Here is a 20,459-nt window from a genome sequence, read left to right on the forward strand (position 1 = left end):
TATTACACACAAAGACACAGGCATGCAGACTCACACATACATCTGTATTTCCATACTTATGAGGACCATCAATTACTTTTTAAATGTTTTTTTTTAGGGGCATTTTAGTCTTTTTGACTAAAATCTCACCACAAATATCCATTTAGTGTTCTGGAGCCTTTTATCATATTAAACCATCTTCCTCAGCACAGCTACCTCAGTTGTCATGGAATCGTAGATGTTCAAATTTCCATTTTCCCAAGGATATTAAAGACTTCTCGTCCATGTTGGCTTTAAGGAGAGGAATGAATTTCATTCTCAGCCAAAAAGTAACACATTTGGATTCCACATCAGCCATTAAAGACAGAATTTATAGCAACAGAGTTTGTTTTAACGCCATCATTTTTGCTAAGTAATGGCAGCAAACCTGTTTTAATATACTGTTAGTCACAGCAAAATCATTTTCCAGGACTTTTCCAGGAGTCTTTCTTGACAACAGAAGACAGCACTTGCTCACAGACGGTTATATAATTTACCGGCTGCGGTAGACCTAGTGTTGACACATTTAACTCCAGTTTCATTCCTTTTTTAATGATACAGGACTCATGATGAAATGTCTCAGGTTCATTACAGGTAGGTGGTTAGTTTGTATTGGATGTTTGTTTGTTTTTTTACCCCCCATGTACCAAGACCTACCCTCTCTCACCATCACTCTTTGGCTCTAACTATCAATTAAAGGCAATAAAAGCCCCCAAAAAATATTAAAAGAAACAAAACAAATTCTTAAATTGACCCTGCTAGGATTTTTAAAGAATTTCAATTAAGTTTGAATCCTTTATTAGAGACCGTGGAAAGTTGATATCCAACAAAAGATGTGGTTCAAGGCATTATGTCCTCATAAGTATATAAATACAACACAAACTCATACACATGGTCCAGGTGATTCTCCAAAGGCTCCGATGCAAATGTTTGGATGGGAATCATCAACTCGGCGTCCGCAAACTGGACGGCAGTGCAGCGTTTCATCAGGCATTGTAATTGATAAGCAGTGCACATTCCTTCTGCATTCTTTAAAACAATCTGTGTTGTTGTTGTTTTTTGGTGTAGATAAATGGTAGCATCTGAAGGAAGGCATTAACCCTTTTTAATTCTTCTCAGGCAAAAATGGGGGACGAGGTCAAAGGTCAGGTTTGGCTTGCATGAACTGGCCGCATATCAAGGCAAGCATTTCATTATCCAGTTATACTTACTTGCTCTGTTGAGTGGAAATTTTTTGCTTGATGCTGCTCAGAACAACGAAGTTACACAGAGGTGAAGATGAACAGTGAGGAGAGAAACCGACAAAGACAGGCTGAAATTTCTACATAGTTTTACTAAAATACATGGGAAAAGGTCCAAAGGGCTCCTGTGGTTTGGGGTAGGCGAGCTTTTACAGGAAGGGGGTAATTTTCTGACGTTCAGTGCAGAAAAGGAGGTGTGGATCATAGGCAAGATACTGGAAAGGGAAGAACAGTTCTTTCAGATTCAAACATGCTTGTTTGACAGTTTGTGAAACCACTGGAGATAAGTAGAAGGGTTTTATTGGTGGGAAAGAGCCGGGTTGGGTTTGGAGGGGAGGTAAAGATCCAGAAAGATAACAGAGAACCCAAATAGAGAAGGCTACAGGCAAAATAATAAAATACAAAACCTGAAAACAAACACCATTCATGTCAGTAAAATACTTAAACTCGAGGAGTAAGATTTTTCAGAAGATCATCAATGTATCATCATTGGCAAAAACAGAGCAACAGGAACAAGTCAGTGTGGGGGGGGGAGGACGTATTGTAACAGGGAGAGGAAGTTGAGACTCAGAGGTGAAACGGGATGGTGGTGGATGCCACAGAAACCAAGCAGATACCCACCTATTCATGATCAGATAGACACGCCCATTGACTTTAGCGTGGCTGTGTGAAAAAGGGTGGCAGAGGAGAGATGGCAGCAGGTCACACAGAGAGAAGCAGAGCAGAAGCGAGCGGCGGCGAAACAATGGAGAAAAAAACACGACAATAAAGACACCACAGCACAGACTGTGAAAATGACACAGTGACAGATGGGTGATGAGAACAGTGGTTATAATGGGCGTTTAACAGAGTGTGTAAGTGTGACATGAAAAGGGATGAATGTTTTCACCTCACGCTCAACTAAGGTCATCGGGTTCAACATGTATCTATTGTCTTATAGTTGAATTCAGTGTTATTGTTCATCTACTTTTCAGTGGAATTGTGCTGATGAAGCACCAATTTGTGCCTCTCTTGTGTTATTACATTTGAATCACAGGGGGAAGCAGGTGAAAGTCGCTGTTATTATTTATTGCGGAGAAATAAGAATTTAAAAATTAGAAAAATTTTTTTTTGAAAAAAAAAGGTTTTTAAAAAAAAAAATTAATTTAATTAAAAAAAAAAAAAAAAAAAAAAAAAAAAAAAAAAAAAAAAAAAAAAAAAAAAAAAAAAATTTTTTTTTAAAATAAAAAAAAAAAAAAAAAAAAAAAAAAAAAAAAAAAAAAAAAAAAAAAAAAAAAAAAAAAAAAAAAAAAAAAAAAAAAAAAAAAAAAAAAAAAAAAAAAAAAAAAAAAAAAAAAAAAAAAAAAAAAAAAAAAAAAAAAAAAAAAAATGCTCCTGCTAAAGGTGTGTTTTTGTAGTATTTCTAAGAGTGATTATAAAGGGAAAAGACACAGAATATCCATGTTTCTTTATGAGCTTCTTGCATTATAAACATAACCAATGGATAACTGTAGTCTGGACTGTTCAGCCTTATGTTAGAATATTATTACTTCCTCAACGTGACGTGTTTTATTTTGAAACAGGATGTTTGGGTGTGACATTACAGTCGACATTGAGAGATTAAACCACAGTCGAACCAATGGTCCACTATTTACAGAGAGAAGAGGAGGAAAGAAATTTGATAAGAATGACAGGACTGTTAAAAATTCAATGAGTTTATTGACTGGACTTTTTAGATACACCCACCTGTGCAGCACAAGGTCGCCACTGAAGGTGGCACTGTGCACATTTCTCAGGATTTTTAACACCAAAGCGACTGGAATTTGTTCTGACAGGTTGTCTATGAACAACCTCCCTGTGGGGCATCTTACTTTTGTTCAATATACGCAGCTTGATTGAAAATCGGCTGTACAAACTTAAACCAAATACAAAAAAATATAAAAGTCAACTTCTCGACGGTGTCAAAACGTGTCTCACCTGTAGATAGTGCTCTCTTCTTTGGCCACTACAGCCTGGAGGTCGGTGAGGTCAAGGAAGCGGCCGTGAAAGTAGTGCAGGTGGAGAATACACACCAGCAGGAAGGAAGTGGGAATAAAAATCCTGGTGAATAGCTGGGGGACATCAAACCTCTTTAGGCCCAGGTCCTCTAAGCTGCATAGATGGAAAAAATGAGAGGAAACAGGAAAAACATGAGACTTTTTTGAGGTAGAAAAGGAAAATATCAGTATGTCTATAGTGTAGGTGTACAGAGAAGGAACTTGTTCTTCAGATTTAGCTCAACTAATCCAGCCTAAACATGCCGTTATCAGGCTGAAATGATGCTGTTAAATCCCATCCAGCTAATTTGATTCTCTGAACACAGTTTTGATGGTTGATTTCTAAATGCTGGATGAAGTTATCTTGAATACGTGTGCTCTTATTTTGAAATAAAGCTGGCATCCAAAGAGAGAAGAAAGTAAAGAGTGTAAGGTTGTCAATTTAAATGTACATTTAGTTTATAAACATATGATCCGAATGACAAATAATTTATTGCATTAATCCATGTATATCTTTCTGTACTTATATTGAACTTAATTATCTGCACTTACATTTTAGGGTTCAAATAACAAATCCCCATCTTAATATCATCATGATCATGAATGTCATGTTTCCTGGTTCCTTTGATTCTTTAGCTTTAGTTTAGGTCCTTTGTTTTTGTATATTATCCTACATATGTACTATACTGAACTTTTTAACTGACTTTATTACCATACCTTTAAAAACACGAGTTGTGTGTCTTAAAACGAGATACAAATGACTCCTTAAAAGGAAGCTTTTTCTTGCCACTGCTGGCAAGTGCTTGCTTATGGTTGGAACTGTTGGGTCACTTTATAAGGAGTACGGTCTAGACCTGCTCTATTTGAAAAGTGTCCTGAGATAACTTCTGTTATGATTTGGCATTTTATACAAATAAAACTGAATTAAACTGAATTTCTTTATAGGTATAAATATATATGTAAGTGTTCATGACCTTCTAACAAATGACAAATCCAGACCAAAGTGAAATCAACAAAAATCAAATCAAGCTAAGTCCAGGCACACAGATCAGGGCCTACAAGTTAGATATAAAAATAGATCATGTTTGATGACTAAGCTGTGGCAAAGTCCAGCCTGTAGCCAGTAGCCGGGAAATGAGACCAGCAGTGAGTCAGAACCTGCTTCTCCGACACGCCCAGCGGAGCTCACCCCTTTTCTTCCATCCCCGTCATGTTGGACCAGGAATTCCTAGTGCTTTCAAACTGATAGGTGTAGACCAGGACGAGGACCAGCATGGTGTAAACCACCACCGACATCCAGAAGTACTTGAGGATCCTTCGCCACCACTCAAAGTGCACCTAGACGAGAATAATTGTGATCATTGTGTCGACAGGGGGTTATGAATTCTCTGACATTAACAGCTGTAATGCATTAAATTAAACATGGTGCACAGAGGACATCTGGATTTAGGGTGACGGCTCTGTTTTATTGTGGAAGGGGGTTATAAAACAGTTGAGAATACACTGTGGGTTATAAGCCTGTACATGAACTTTATGACATACTAAAATCGTCAGCACCTTCTGTCTTTGGGAAATTGAATTTGGAAACTTTACAGCCTCTAACCCATATGAGTATAAGTTTTGAATACACACATAGAGTAGCACTTAGTAAACAGCATAATTAGTTTGGATTCAAGGGGCTTTATAAGCAAGCAAGAGGTCATCAAACTTTTTTGGACTGAAGATTTAAACAAATTAAAGAGAAATTTTATTTAATTTGGTCAAGATCCAAAATATTCAATGGATATTAAATATGTCTAAATTTCAAATAAATGTGTTCTGTATATTTGGAAATGCGTACAGATTTGACACATCAGAGCAGACATAAAAAGTTAAAAGTATTCAGGATTTCATTTAAGATCTTGTGTGTCTTCAATTGTACGCTTTGAATAATAAGATACAGAATATATTTTAAGAATATTATAAAACGCCTAACATTGAGAATTTGTGGCGAAAACATTAACACAACACAGCAATTAACCACAAGTAAGAAACAATGTACAAGGCACACAATCACCAGTGCGTCGTGGTACCTGATAGAGCGCCACACAGGAGAGGAACATCATCATGTAGATGATCTTGTACATGACCATGGTTCCCTCAAAGCTGACGATGAAGAACATCCCACCGCAGATGTAGATCCAGTATTTAACCAGCACAGCCATGACCATGTTGCCCAGAACTTGCATGGTGTCCTGCTCCCCTCCCTCCTCAGAGTCCTCTTCCTCTATAAAATATAGCAGTGAATCAGAAAACTGCACTAACAGATTAAGAACTAAAACACATGAGCACACATAAACAACATATAAGCACATAATTAAAAAAAACCTGTGCAGGAGCAAAGCAAGATAAACAGTAACATAACATTAACCTACCCTATTTACAAGCAGTATATAAACATTTAATAGATAATAATTCATTATCTGTTTATCTGTTTGAGGAACAAATAGAAGGTGAGAATGCTTTGGTACTTAAAGTATGAATGAATAAGAAGAGAAAAGGAACCTGCAGAACAGCCTCAGCTTTCTTCTCTCATTGTAAAAATAAACTAAAGAGTATAATGTGTGAAGTGTAAACACACTCAGATGGTCAGCTTTGTATGGCTTGGGTATTTAGAGCACATTCACTAACGATCTTCTAGAGTCGTGTCTATGTGTTATGTGTATCTTATGTGCATCTGTTCACATTTTCACATGATCACTGACATGTGTTATTTATGTTTTATTGCTTATTGCTGCTCTGCATGTGTCAGAAACGGTTATAATCAGAACTTCTTGGCTGTGTGTTGTAGCTTTGTGTTGCTTTCACTGCTGTGTGTACAGAATAGTGGATATTGTTGCTGCGTTACTGAACTAATGTTTTGCTGTTTCCTGTTGCTGTGCATGGCCTGTCTGTATTTTAACTGTCACCTCATTGGTTTCAAACCATCTCGCCAAAGGACTGCAGTTGGAAGAAAAAAAACACTGGCGCATTTACAGAAATGTTGATTATGTGTGTTGCCCTTGCGTGTAATTCAATGAAATGAAAAGAAATAAAGCTGAAGGCAAGAAACGTCCGTCTTTTCTACCGGCAACCAACAAAAACACCAGCCTAGAATTCATACATGCTCTGGTTAATGGTGGCGCTAGCAGCAAGTAATCTATATTATACAGTATTCCTACAATAATATAAAGAAAATCAGAGTCCAGGTCTTACCCTTCTTCTTCTGATCCTCCACATGAACTTCTGAGAGACCAGCACTGTCCTCCTTTTGTTTTTCCCATCTCTCTGTGAGCGTCTGTCTCAGCAGCAGCCAGAAGCTCAGCAGACACAGGACCTTCACACAATAAATAAAATGCTTAGACACAGATGACCAGCAACAAAAGGGGAAGATGAAGTAATAAATCATTTGCATTTACTGTAACTTGCTGAGATATATACGTATAACCCGTATAATTTCGAAACTTAAATTGGAATGTCTAAACTCTGCAGTCATCTGGCACTTAAAAGAAACTTTAAAAACACAGTTTGACTAATCTCCGTTCTCCGAAGGGACGAACATATGCACTGTTTAATAAAACAGTAGCACGGTTGATAAAGAATACATTAAGTTCTGCATGTCTGCAGTGGCCTACTGATGTATAAAATCTCTTTCTAGACACAATTAGGTCAGGCTCGGAACCTGCCAACATGAAAGTCTTTAAGCTATTCCAAAACATGTCAAAACACTGCAAACCTGACCTTCTCCTCCATCGTATGACTGCCCTCTCTCATTTAAGTAACTGACTATTAGAGAGACATAGTTTGACAGTGTTTAGTTTCAGAGCACATCTGTTGCATTAGAAATACATGAACATATTAAATAGTTTTCACATCACAGATTGTAACTCAATCTAAAGGTCAGTTTTAACGATTGACTCGATTTGTAGGGACAGAAAATAAGTGGTTTAATTTTAATTCCCAAACCTTGGATGAAAGTGAGTGGAAAGGGTTGTTCTTCTTGACAAAGAACCCGGGGACGGGTGAAATGTTCTCAAAAGTCCAAATGTACTGCAGCACTATCAGCAGGTTGCCGTAGGCCACCATGAAGGGAGAAGACAGCATGGCGTACCGCCTCCGGTCCCTCACCATCCACAGCATGCACGACCAGATGAGGAAGACAAATGTCAGCCAGCTGACGTATGTGATGCTCCACGCCTGAAGACGACAGATCACAGGGAATTAAGTAAAGTTTTATACAATTGTTTGGGTTTCTTGCCTGTACCAACACGTTTTAAATGCACAGTAAATATCTGTAAAGAATATGTTGTGTAAAGAGTTTCATGGATTTAGACAGTCCTATTGTTTTTATTTTTTCTATTTTGGTATCTATATTTACTGTTTTCTACAACTATAGCTCCCATCATGCTTTGGGTGAAACTGGTATTTAGTGTTGCTATTCAGTCAGAAAGTCTGCTGTTTACACTGCAATCATGGACTTATAAACAACTATCACCAGAATTACTTTTGATACAGAAAGCAAATTCTAAATTTGATCATTTGATTATTTTGAGATGAATTTGAGGAGCAACTACATTAAATAAAGAAACCCTTTCAATGAAATTCTTCTGAAAATCAGCTGCTTATAAGCACAACTAACTAAACTAATATAACTGTCTAAGAACTTTGCCTCAGTTTTCCCTACAATCACAACCACATCTATCAATTCATTCCAGGAAGCTTCAAAGGGAAATTATAAGGAAATTACAGTTAAATAAAGCGTGACATTCCTCAAAATTAAGGTCTAAATGTTGAAATCCTCTCCAGGCTGCAGAGAATAAAGTTTAGCTATAGAAATACTGGAAACTGATGGGAAAATAATCAGTCTTAAAATACTGGAATCTGCCTAAACATGTTTAAGTCTTTGATTATACAGTAATAGTTGCTTAAACTCTGACCCTTCCAGAAAAGTAACACAAACACGACCTCATTCTCACTAATGTTAACTTTTTAAAGCTCTTTTCTTACTTTTTACTACTTGTTTTGATTCCTGCAGTATGTGTACGACGTCTCTGTGTGCTGGAAGTGTATTTGAGGTGGAATTTGGGTGAAAGTATTAATTTGGTCTTCTTCCATATTTGTCTTTTGTAGCTATGTAAAGATGTAAACACTGTTATTTACTTTTATTATATACATTCATTTCATATAACACACACACACATGTTCACTAAGAGAAACATCAATACTGTCAAATGTCACTGTCAATATCCCATCTAATAAATTATAGTGTTTGTGTTCGGTCAAGCTACATAAAAGTTACTCAAATTTATTTAACTATGATTCATCCAGGAATGTTTAAATTGAGAACAGATGCTTTTTTTCCCCTTTTTTTTTTAAATCCTGCCACACAATCAGCCATAAAAGCTGCCCAGTAAAACCACAGTTTCCTCCTGTTGGTCAGCCAGCAGTTCCACTGGAGCAGAGAGGGATTCAGTGCCTTGCTCATGGGTATCGTATCGTAATCGATGCTGATCAAGGAGGCAGGAGTATTTGGCATCTACTAACCACACCAGCGTGTTTCCAGCAGGTCTGCGGGTTTAAACCTGTTACTTTCTGGTTATAATGCTGCGTTCATGTCATGTCATTGAACCACAGGCTGGAAAACAAAAGTCACATCTTCAGTGCAAAACGTTTTAAGAAGTGGGATGTGTTCTTTGGTCAATTCCATTCACACTAACAGAGCCAACTCTACTTAAAGAGAGTCAATTTTTATTGTCATTAAATTCACAAATCAAAGTGATTCTGGATGTTTTTCCTTTCTAACATCCAAATACATGACACATGATACAGCTAAAGCCAGCTTCTGTAACTCTGTAACACCATCTGTGGGAAGTATTGCTCACCATCATCGCTATGAGAGCACAGATGTAGCTCTGTTTCATGATGAAGTGGAAGATTTTAACCATCGCGCTGACTCCTCTTTTCTTTAACCCATCCTCTCCGTCCTCAGACTTCACCGCTCCTCCTTCCACCACCGAGTCCTCCGGGGGCAAACACACCTCATACACACACTCATCTTTCTTCTCTGGTTGAACACAGAAACACAACTCACTGTTACTAACAGTTATGGTACTTTGTGGCATTATTTAGGCAAGTAAAGCACAACTAGTCCATCTAGCAGCAGAGGCAAAACATTTTAAGTCTCCAAGCCCCAAATAAAATTACTCAAGTGAGTTATTTTCTCTCATAAAGTTCCCTTAGACATTAGGCAGCTGTATTCACAGGCTGTCAAATACCCCCCATGACTAGTAAATTGTCCATGACATGTAAAATCAGTGAAGTGCCCCTTTAAGACAATTCTGTAAAAGTAAAAAGTAAAAGTACAAAAACAATCAAAAAAGAGGTATTGTCTCATTGTGTCTATAGCAAACAAATTCAATGATTTGAAAATACAATGTCAAAATACAATAAAAATATTTATTTCAACATACAAAGAACCACATAACCCTTTGACGTAAGCTTAAACATTAAAATAACAATAATATTAAAAGGTTTCCATATGGCAGCAGTGCTAATTTGGGATGTAACCAGAGGCAAGGACTTCTCTCCGATACCTACATTTAGGACACGAAAGCAGCATAAGCCTGCTCTTCTAACTTAAAGTTACACCATCTGTAACCTGTGATTTTATTATTGTAAACAGTTTATTATTTTAAAGTCAGAGAGAGGAGGGTAGAGGGTTAACAGCTCACCTGTACCATCACTGGGCTGGTCCATTTTATACTGGGGGGTGGAGTACAAGTCCAGACAGACCGGTCCATTCTCAGTTGTGACAAAATCAAAGGACGTCCCGTTTGAAGTGGGTACCACCTGTAGATCGTCATCATAAATTACAAACACATTTCTGTAACTGAGGAACAGATTTGTTATGAGATCACACAACTGTAAAGCCTTCTGCCTCACAAACACAAACAGGAGTAACTGCTTTTATGTGATCGAATGATCTACTGGTTGGATATGGTACTTTTCCACCAGAAAAAGGAGATTACAGATGTGGCATTTCGTTAGTTTCAGTTAGTTTGTTGGTTAGTTACTACACTCTGGCTTTGTGGGGCAGTACAGGGAGATTGTTGTACTTTTCACACTGCACGTCCTTTAATTTAACTCGGCACAACCCGCCTTATAACCCAGAGCCAAAACGCATTTCAAAAGGTACTTTGATATTTACTCTACCATTTTGTGATAAAGGAAATATCTGAATACAAGCTACAGACTCATTTTTTTACCATTTTGATTCATAAAATTGTGACTTTTTACTGTCTTTAAATGACTATTTAATCCAAATCCACAGTAAAATAAAATCCTATATCATACACTGATCAACCATAACATTATGCCCTCCTGGGTACCCTGGTGGTCATAATCTTATGCAGCCATATACACAACAAACTGTTCTGACACCTTTCTATCAGGACCAGCACTTTTTCAGCAGTTTGAGCTACAGTAGCTCGTCTGTTGGATCGGACCACACAGGACCAGCATTCACTCCCCATGTGCATCAGTGAGCCTTGGCTGCACATAACCCTGTCTCTGGATCACTGCTTTTCCTTCTTTGGACCACTTTTGATACAGTCAATGGTACTGACCACTGCAGACCGGGAACACCCCACAAGAGCTGCAGTGTTGGAGATCTCTGACCCAGTCGTCTAACCACCACAATTTGGCCCTTTGTTAAAGTCGCTCAAATCCTCACGCTGCCCATTTTTCCTGCTTCTAACACATCAACTTTGAGGACAAAATGTTCACTTGCTGCCTGATATATCCCACCCACTGACAGGAGCCATGATAACCAGATAATCAGTGTTACTCGCTTCACCTGTCAGTGCTCATAATGTTATGGCTGTATCAGTATTCACTAGATATGCTTCCTTCAGCTTTAAGAGCATTTCCCGCAATGAAGCACAAACTCAGAAGCACTTGAGCACAGCGGCTGTATGATAACAGCTGTGCAGGTGTAGTGCTGTATATACAGAATATATTTAGGGCTGACAGGTGAGAAAAAGAGTTAAACTTGAACTTTCAAACACTGGTTAAAGACAACTCTGTTCAATGAGGGTGCAGTGTGAAAAGCACTTTGCAGTGATTCCTTTTCTTGCAGCAAGACTGATAATACACAGATTTAATCCAGAGCAACTCCCACCTCAGTTGTACTGATGCCATCCTGGGTGGAGAGGAGCTAGGAGGAGAAAAGAGCATACAAGGCACGGCGTGTTATCGATGAGCTGCTGAAGTCAAAGGCCTCCTTGTTCTTTATAGTCGCTGATAAGCAGGAACAAAGTCAAGCAGCACTACTCTGTAAATCGAGCCCATCACTCATCTGTGTCTGCACACCCTAAAAGCTTTTAAACCTCAGGAGGTGGCCGGTGGAGACAGACTACGGACCTTGATATAAGAACAAGGTCAGAATGTGTGTGTGTGTGTGTGTGTGTGTGTGTGTGTGTGTGTGTGTGTGTGTGTGTGTGTGTGTGTGTGTGTGTATTTCCAGCTGAAATATTTCCAGGGATGAGTATATTACGAAGGTGAAAGCTCAGGGTAAAACATTAAAGATGTAAACGTGTGAAAACAATCAACAACTACAGCTCGAGTTTACACTCTAACAAAGACACAGTTTCCTGTTTATTTTCACCACTGCTGCACTGAAACACTAAAGGATCCTTTCCCCTTCCGCTTTGTTATTGTTTAAAAGTTAAACTGAATCAAACGGCTTCAGGCCAACAGCAGTTATCAGTTGTGAGAATGCAACAAGGAAATGTGTTATTTGGGTTTTTAGCAGCAAAGCTTGTTGAAAGTTATGCTCAAGAAATATATTATAAACAGATCTTTGTGATATGTTCAAGGCTGTTTGGATTTCTCACATATTTTCCCATATCCTAAACAACACCACGTCTTAAGCGTGTATTCATGTTTTGTTTTTTTTACAATGGGATCCTGTGTACATATTGTGCAATGGTATGCTAACCTAAGGACGATTACTTCATGACCTGTCCAGTAATCAATACATTGTCAGTCATGTGTGTATTAACCCTGACGTACGTTTTTCTCATCTGTGCCTTGGCGCGATTCCCACCACATCTGCCTCTTCCTGTTGGCTGAGTTATTTGTTCTGTTTCCGTCCAGATCTTCCTCCTCGCACATATCGCTGTCCTTGTCGTCCTGGAAAAACAAAGATGGATAGTTTGGAAGATGCGAAACTTCACCACTGGACTTTGAAGTCAGGCCACTATTGTGCGACAGAGATTATTCTCTAAAGAATCACAGTTTAAATCAGGCTCTATTGAACACAGTGTAGGAGTGCAGTTTCTGAGGAGGAGTTGGATGAGATAATTATGTAGCATTACTGTAAATTATCAGCATTTCCTTCCATTGATTTTCTGTATTCACAACAGAGTAATTTGTATTAGTGTCCAGTGCCAAATATCACAAAAACTGCACAAGAACTAATTTACTTGCAGGATTTTCAGCCTTTTGAAAATAAAATTCCACTTGTTTCCTGCAGCGCTGTAAAAAAACAAGACTATCAAAAAATACTAAACAGGTTAAATTGAATAATATTATGGATAAATTACAGATTAATACCTGATTTTCTGCATTAAAAATAAAATTTCCAGAAGAATTTGACTTATTTTAGTGTGCAGTGTGCAACAATGGAAGAATTCCAGTTTTAATTATTGGTCGTTAGCTCAGTTATAGTCGTGTTTCTAGAGTTGGTTTTTAAATATGTTTTTCCTTAGAGATTAAAAAATGTCAATTACTCACTCACCAATAGTTTGTTAATAAAACCAACATGAAGCCCAGACTGCAAATGATTTGCTGTATAGCTTAATTATTACACTTAATACATTATTACACTGATTAAATTATTACACTTAATAAATTATTACACACTATTGTTGGTTTCAGAGTCTCATTCCTTTGGGTACTTTTCCAAAAATTAGATTGATTTATTCTGTTTTCACAGTTTTTTAACTGCAATGGATGAATCAAGCATTAAATTAACTGAGAAATTAACAAAGCATCTGGATTTTCATTTTATTATTATGAGGTCCATCATCATAATTTAGGATCTTCGCCATCAAACAAAACTGTCAGCTGCTGATTTATCTCGTAATCATGTTTTATTATTAGCCTTGTCTCAAGTGTAAGAGTAGGTAAAACCACACACACACACACTTCTCTGTGAAGAGATCAATAATGCATACAGTCCCGCAGGTTTACAGGGAGGTATTGACCCCTCTATAAAAACACTAATCTATAACTCCATTACAGGACAGAGGAGCTGAGCCTGGAGCTCTGAGGAGACGGGTTGAGATCAGGAGCGGGGGTCTTCAAGACATTAAAGTCGACCTCTTCCCACATTGCGTGACATTTTATTGAACTGCAGTGGTTCCACTTGAGTAGTCGGGATTGAATGTGTATCACATGAAGGTGGAGTCTTCAATAATGATTAGATATTACTTGTGACCGTTATTTTTTATCAAAAAAACCTATGACAACTTTTAATGATAGTGTTTTATCATTTGGGTGAACTGACCCTTTAAGTTCTGGTTTAAGTTTTGGTCATTCAGAGTAAAGAAAATTGACTTTTAATTAAAAACCACCTCATTAAGTAAATTAGTTAATCAGCAAATCACACACACACACACACACACACACACACACACACACACACACACACACACACACACACACGATCATTTGTACTCCATAAAACAGATTCAGATTTGTTTTAAGTCTGATTTAAAAGGGAAGAATGTGAACCTTTTCTTTAATGTTTTGGTCCACAGACTTTTATCCAGTAAAATTCATCCTGATGAAGGCTTAAGGGACAAAACATATTTAATAAACTGCCACCACTGATTGACGGTGTGTGGGATTTTATGTTGTTTCATAGTCTGTGTTTGTCTGATGCACAAGATTTTATATTAAAGACTTTTAATTAAAATTATAAATTTCTTTTTTAGGATATTTTAGGTACAGAGTAAGTTTAATTTGTAAACATTAGTATAATAATCACATTTGGACCAGTGTTATCCGAGTTATTAATTACATGTTGTTTTTTTTTACCCCTATAGAGCACTGTAACGCCGCGTTGTCAAAATTAGACCGACAGTGTCTCAGATAACACCTGAGCTACGGCGGACAGATCCAGCCAGCGATCGATCGTCCTGTAATCTTCCATCAATACCGTTTCTCTGATCACGAGGCCACCTGGCTGCCCATTTAATTCAATCTGTTTTCTATTTCAGTTCACTGTCTGGAATTTACTGAGGAGCCGCGTTGGAGGTGTTGTGTGCCGAATTCAACTAAACATCTTTGACACCCACCGACCGCCCGCATCCACCCTGTTTTACATTCACTGCTAAGTCCAGATTTCTCTCAGCAGGAGCTCATTGAAGTTTAACAACACAAATAAAAAGTTAAACCACACACTGTTTGTGAGAGAGAAGCAAAGAAAGGAAGGTTATTTTATCTGAAGGTGATAATCTACAAACATTCACTGCATTTCACTTTTCTGTGTCATTATATATTTTAGCTGTGGTTTAACTTTTAATGTACTCGTTGTTGCACACTTCTTGTCACTTAATTACTTTGCTGCATCTACCAGAATCCCTGTGCACAACGCCCATAAAGCAGCTGTGAACTTGGTGCATTCAGCTAAAAACTGAAGAGAGCAAGAGTGAAAGTTTAAAGGATGTTACTGATTGCTGAAACATTTTCTCTTTCAAGCTCCTGAAAATATATGTCGAACGCTGGCCATTTAGCTTTGGGAACAAAACAAAACATCAACATAAAACATCATAAAACATAAAATATTTCTAAAAATGTACAAATCATCAGAAAGTCATCATTTTAGGCTATATTTTTTATTATTTTTTACCCCTATTTTAAGATGTTTCACCTACATGAAATTATAATTAACCTATTTTGTTGTTTCATCTAATATAACGAACCTGTACGGCCAAATTATCAACATATTTTACAATAAATGTCATATTGCGGTGACATAAAAAGGCTTATTCTCATGTGTTTTCATTGCATGTCTGTCTGCTGTCCTCACCGTCAGCTGGTCGATGGGTTCCTGCAGCCAGAGGCGGATGAGCGTGGCCAGGGTGTAGTAGAGAATCAGCAGCATGATGGGATTGACAAAGTGGTACCACTTACGCTCCGGGTGCACAGTGAGCTTCCATGTGTAGGAGCAGTGGCTCTGAATAATGGGGGAGATGCCAAATACACTGCAGAGACAGACAGACAGGTATTTGAGGACAGGAACAATGTTGTATATACACAGATACAAAGATATTGACCACAAATAGAACTTAAAAGGTTGATAACTTTGATGTCAGCATGTCATTCTGGTCTGAAGGTGTGAATACTAAGCAAGATCATCCAACTTTATATGCGGAAAAGCATTGTTTGCGTAATTTTTCATGCAAAAAGCTCAAATGTTTGATGTTTCCAGGTTCTCAAATGTAATACAATGTGAACATAATTTGCTGCTTTTTTGGTCTTACATAATAGTAAAGTAAATATTTTGGGGGTTTGGACTCTTGGTCGGAAAAAATAAGACATTTTAAGAGGTAGAGAAGGAAATTGTGATGTGATCACAGTTGTATGATGTTTTACAGACCAAATGATTAATAGATGAATTGAGTAAATAACTGGCAGAAGAATAAATCATAAAAATAACTGCTATGTAAACCTTTCTCTGTTTTTCTCCCACAGTTTTACTCTCTATCCTAACCAATGAAGCTGATTTAGACTTTGTACCTTTGTTCCTTTAACTCATCTCTCAACAACGTGAGAGGATGCAAAAGCTCAAATCTTTTGTGAACTGGCCCAAAGTCATTAATCAGTGGATTCGATTGTTTCTCATTGAGATAAGTGTATTGTTGTCTAATCTATTACGCTCAATTCAGCGTAGGAGGCCTTGACTTCTCCATCTTTAAAACAAATTATCGATTCCAGAAACAAAGCCAGGATTGATGAGGTGAAGTAAACGATACAAAAGACTGAAGGAACTGCAGAGCTACGCTGTCTGTGCTGGGCGGTCTATACACTATATACTATCTGTGAGTCCCGACCTGGTGCTAGGATGGTTGAAGGGTTGAGAAACAAAACAATACATTTAATTTTATTAATTTTATTAATTTTATTAATTTTAAAGAACCTTGTGTCTACACTGAGCTCAGAAGCTGTGATGGGGGGGGTCACAAGTAAATATTTCTTCATTCAAAGGCGTCACAAACCAAAACGGTTGGAAACAAGCGTATCTTTCTTTCTATCTTTATCTATTATCAGATCAGGGTTGAGTGAGCAGGCGTCAGCAATAATGCAGGTGTTGTACCACATTGTTGTGGTAAAAGAGGGGGTCAGGCGATCTATAGTCCAACCCTCACCTATAGTCACAAGCTTTGGGTAGTGACCAAAAGACTGAGATCATGGATACAAGTGGCCAAAATTAGTCTACTACTTACTACTACTGGTATTTTATTAAGGCTCAGCCTTAAAAATAGGAGGGAGCTCGGACATCGCTGTCGCAGTAGCTGCCCCTTTGTGTCAAAAGGAGACATCTCATAAGGGAGGTTTTCTGGCCACGTCTAACTGGTACTGGATAACCCAGTTTCTGGCCACGTCTAACTGGTACTGGATAACCCAGAGTAGACCCAGAACGCAATGGAGAGATTATATATCTCATCAGGCTTGGGAATGCCTCAGGATCCCCCAGGAAGAGCTGGAGGACGCTGATGAGGAAAGGGATGTCTGGACTACCTGACTTAGCTTGCTGCCACCACGACAAGCCCCCTGGATATGTGGCTGAAAGTCTAATTCTAAGTGTAAGTGTAATTCTTAGAACCTTGATATATACCATAATGTATTACAATGGTCAAAACTATGCTACACTGGAAATATCCATTGGGAAAGTTAAACAACTAAATAATACATAAAGTAAATGTCTGACTTTCAGCGAGATGTCATTCCTCCTAGACAGAAGACAATCTCCCTCTACGCCCTAACCTTGGAATCTGAAAAATGCACTGAGGCTAAAAATCTTGTTTGTACCACAAAGGATGCCATATGATTCACTCCTTTTCCTCTGAGCAGAATAAAGGTCATCTGCTCAACAGGAACTGCACTGACGTATTCCAGTGACAACCACACAGATTTAGATGCCTCCTGAGTCTTTTTCTTTCTGTGCCATGTGGAGGAGTGAACACCCCCCCCGACCCCATCACACTTCCTGAACGGTTTCTTGTTGCAGCTGGGAAAGGCCCACTGGTCACATGACTAGGGACTTCCATTGTAAGGAGGGGAGGCAGGAAGTGGAGTGGAAGCCAGGCCTGTCAACAGTCTCACTCACCACCCGGCCGACAGCAAGGCCAAGTCACTGTCAACAAGAACAATTAGGGCAGGCACTAAGGTGGCCTATTGTCCAATGGGGGCTGCACGTATTTACGGCCGTAGGAGTTTCCCTCTGACCGCCTGAGAGTGTGCAGAGAGGAAACAGTTCAGATCAGAGGAGGACGGGTTACTTTTATCATCACATTGGGCCTCAGTTTCCACGCAGCAGCAGACAGAAATACCTCAGCGCTGTGGAAAGTCAACATGAACGCAATGTGGAGACGGCGGATGATGAAATAGTTGGCCTGTTCACGTGAAGATCTATCAAAGAAGAATCCGTGCCATCATTAACTTTCCAAATTTAGGACTTCAAATACACAAATAAAAAAGCTTCTTTCCAGAATGAGTGCACTGTTTGACAAAGTTACACCCACTCTCACATATTTACTGCTGGAAACTAAATGAAGAAAGTTTACACAGTATTAGGAAGTAAGTTTTGAAGTTTAGAATCATCTTCGGTGATATTTGGCTTTTTTGGTAATATTTATGTTACCAAGTAGTTTGGATCGACGGTTTCCAACCTTTTGTTGGTCTGAGGAGGTGACGTTCCAGTATTCACAGGCCCAAAGAGGCAAAAACATAACTTTTCCCCAGATTTTAAGGATCTTTAGAGCTCTGAAGAGGTGAAAGTATCCAGAATTTTACTTCAAGGGCCGCTAGAGGCCGGAAATAGTGGAAGTATCCAGTATTTTACAAGCTTTAAATATTTGTAGAGGCCTGAAGAGGTAAAAGCACCAAGTACCAAGAAAAAAAGCAAACATTTTCTATAAAAAAATCACTAATCATTTGATGAACCCTCCGAGTTATCTTAGGGCCCTCTGAGGGTCTTGACAACAAGGTTATAAACCACAGACTTAGACGCTACTCCTACTATACAAGTACTACAGCACATACAGTTTAAATAGACTATTATTGACCGTGCAGATGGTGTAACACAGGGTCCATTCATTCTGATGAGTTTGTTTTCTAATGAGAAGCCCATCAATGCAGCGCTGTAATCACACCTTATCTGCCATCTGAACCAGGAGAGGGATGAGGAGGAGAACACAAGGTTTGTCCAAGGCAGTTTCAGCTATACATAGCTGTAAATAGCCTCGGTCCTGACACATAGCAGCACAGCTTTCAAATGAGAAACCGTGAGATCAATAAAACCCTGCAACACCAAGGGCACTGAGAACAGCTACAGTGCTACTGGTCGGGTTTAACAGACACCATTATCAAAGGACTCAGACGAGGTTAATGGAACTACTGAGAAGCATCGCTGTGTTTTGCATTTTTTTGAGACTTTGTTTGAATGTTTTGTGAATTATTTGCTGTCTGACAGTTGGCAGTGAGTAAATAAATCTTACCGTTGTTGCCTTAGCACTTCTGTTTTTTGTCCCATTTGGTTTCCTTAGCTGGCATTTCTCAAAACTGTCTTACAAGCTTTGAATAAAATATGGTGGAGAAGAAGGAATGTGCTGTAAAATTAGGTTTTTATGTAGATGCAGAATTTTAAAAATTATTTTATAATGGGCATCCTGGTAATTGAGTGGTTAAAGATGCATACTATGTAACTGGTTGGATTCACACCAGGAATCTTTATTGAATGCCTTATTGCATTGGACTCTCTGCGCTATCTTCCTGTCAGAATAAAGGCGAATGCCATTAAAAATAAATGTAATAATAATGTGAGATGGGAAATGTCATCTTTGTATATTAATTTCCTCATGAGCATACTATATATGTATTCTTATTCATTGTGTGTATTTATAAGAAGAATCAGACCAAAATAGAATTAAATATTGTCTATTACAATAATATAAAGTTAAGAGGATTATTACAGATATTTAGTATTTATTAAGTATTTTTTGCGCCATATTTTCTCAGTGAGACTTTCATGCCAAAATAAAGGTAAAAAAAAATATACTATTATCTGTTTTAACAGGGAATGAATTAAATGTTCCTCCTTTCCTGCTATAGCAGATACTCACTGTTTTGTCAAATATCTAGGGCCTTGATGTGTAATGTTTTACTAATTAGTAAACAAACAGCTTTCTTTGCATTGCAGGTTGTCAGTCAAACACAATGAGCTCAGGGACTTGAGGTACTTTCTGCCACAGAGTCCGTATTCATTACAACAGTGACTAACGTATAATGGCAAGATGTGCAACAATGTGGCTTTACTCCAACCACAACGTTTCACCGCTGCAGCCACAGACAGCTGATTGTCTCCCTTCTCATGCATAATAAAACAACACTGCTTGTAGCGAAGAGCCTAAAAGCTCGGCTTCTGATATTGATGTGCTGTGAGTAGGAGTTTGATATATCTCTCCTCCAGCTGGGTTTGCCTTTTTTCCTTTGCCTTCTTGTTTGTAACAATAGTAAATATTTATTAATGTTTAAACAAACTTGCCTTGGGCGCAATAAATATCGTCAAGCCAGAGGAGCTCTAGCCGCTGAGCTCTGTCATCACGTCATGTATTTTCACATTATTAAGGAGCCAGACAGCATTAGTATGGGCGTTTGCTGTTTAACTAGAGAAATACCATCTCAGCAATTCATCAAATGGGCAGTAAATCTAATGCTGGTTAGTTTAACTTTCTCTAAATTGAGCCATCACTCACTGCTGCGTGGGAGACAGTTTGTATTTTGTTCTTTGATTCATCTCCTTCTGTCAGCAGAACAGCAAGTGTACCAACAAAAGTTTAAACTGAGAACATAATCCAAACCTACTGCATCCTAATAA

The 20,459-nt window shown here is 38.2% G+C and overlaps 1 protein-coding gene and 1 long non-coding RNA gene across 8 annotated transcripts in view; one reads left to right on the top strand and one right to left on the bottom strand.

Moving 5' to 3' along the window:
- LOC127367977 (uncharacterized) overlaps nucleotides 1-20,459 on the top strand; it is a 269,916-nt gene that overhangs the window by 170,810 nt on the left and 78,647 nt on the right. The window lies entirely within an intron of this gene.
- LOC127367885 (piezo-type mechanosensitive ion channel component 2) overlaps nucleotides 1-20,459 on the bottom strand; it is an 86,122-nt gene that overhangs the window by 36,256 nt on the left and 29,407 nt on the right. For 4 of the 7 annotated variants that reach the window (XM_051408160.1, XM_051408143.1, XM_051408151.1 and 1 more), the window contains exons 8-19: nucleotides 15,390-15,564; nucleotides 12,365-12,484; nucleotides 11,472-11,507; nucleotides 10,024-10,141; nucleotides 9,175-9,356; nucleotides 7,259-7,489; nucleotides 6,509-6,629; nucleotides 5,347-5,540; nucleotides 4,464-4,612; nucleotides 3,216-3,389; nucleotides 1,881-1,922; nucleotides 1,230-1,262 (exon numbers count right to left, since the gene is read on the bottom strand). In XM_051408160.1, the coding sequence (XP_051264120.1) occupies nucleotides 1,230-1,262; nucleotides 1,881-1,922; nucleotides 3,216-3,389; nucleotides 4,464-4,612; nucleotides 5,347-5,540; nucleotides 6,509-6,629; nucleotides 7,259-7,489; nucleotides 9,175-9,356; nucleotides 10,024-10,141; nucleotides 11,472-11,507; nucleotides 12,365-12,484; nucleotides 15,390-15,564 (1,575 nt within the window). The remainder of the gene's footprint in view (nucleotides 1-1,229; nucleotides 1,263-1,880; nucleotides 1,923-3,215; nucleotides 3,390-4,463; nucleotides 4,613-5,346; nucleotides 5,541-6,508; nucleotides 6,630-7,258; nucleotides 7,490-9,174; nucleotides 9,357-10,023; nucleotides 10,142-11,471; nucleotides 11,508-12,364; nucleotides 12,485-15,389; nucleotides 15,565-20,459) is intronic. The other 3 variants (XM_051408156.1, XM_051408133.1, XM_051408124.1) reach the window with 2 other exon arrangements.

Source organism: Dicentrarchus labrax, unplaced genomic scaffold (genome assembly GCF_905237075.1).
Source record: "Dicentrarchus labrax unplaced genomic scaffold, dlabrax2021, whole genome shotgun sequence".
NCBI classification, from domain to species: Eukaryota; Metazoa; Chordata; class Actinopteri; family Moronidae; genus Dicentrarchus; species Dicentrarchus labrax.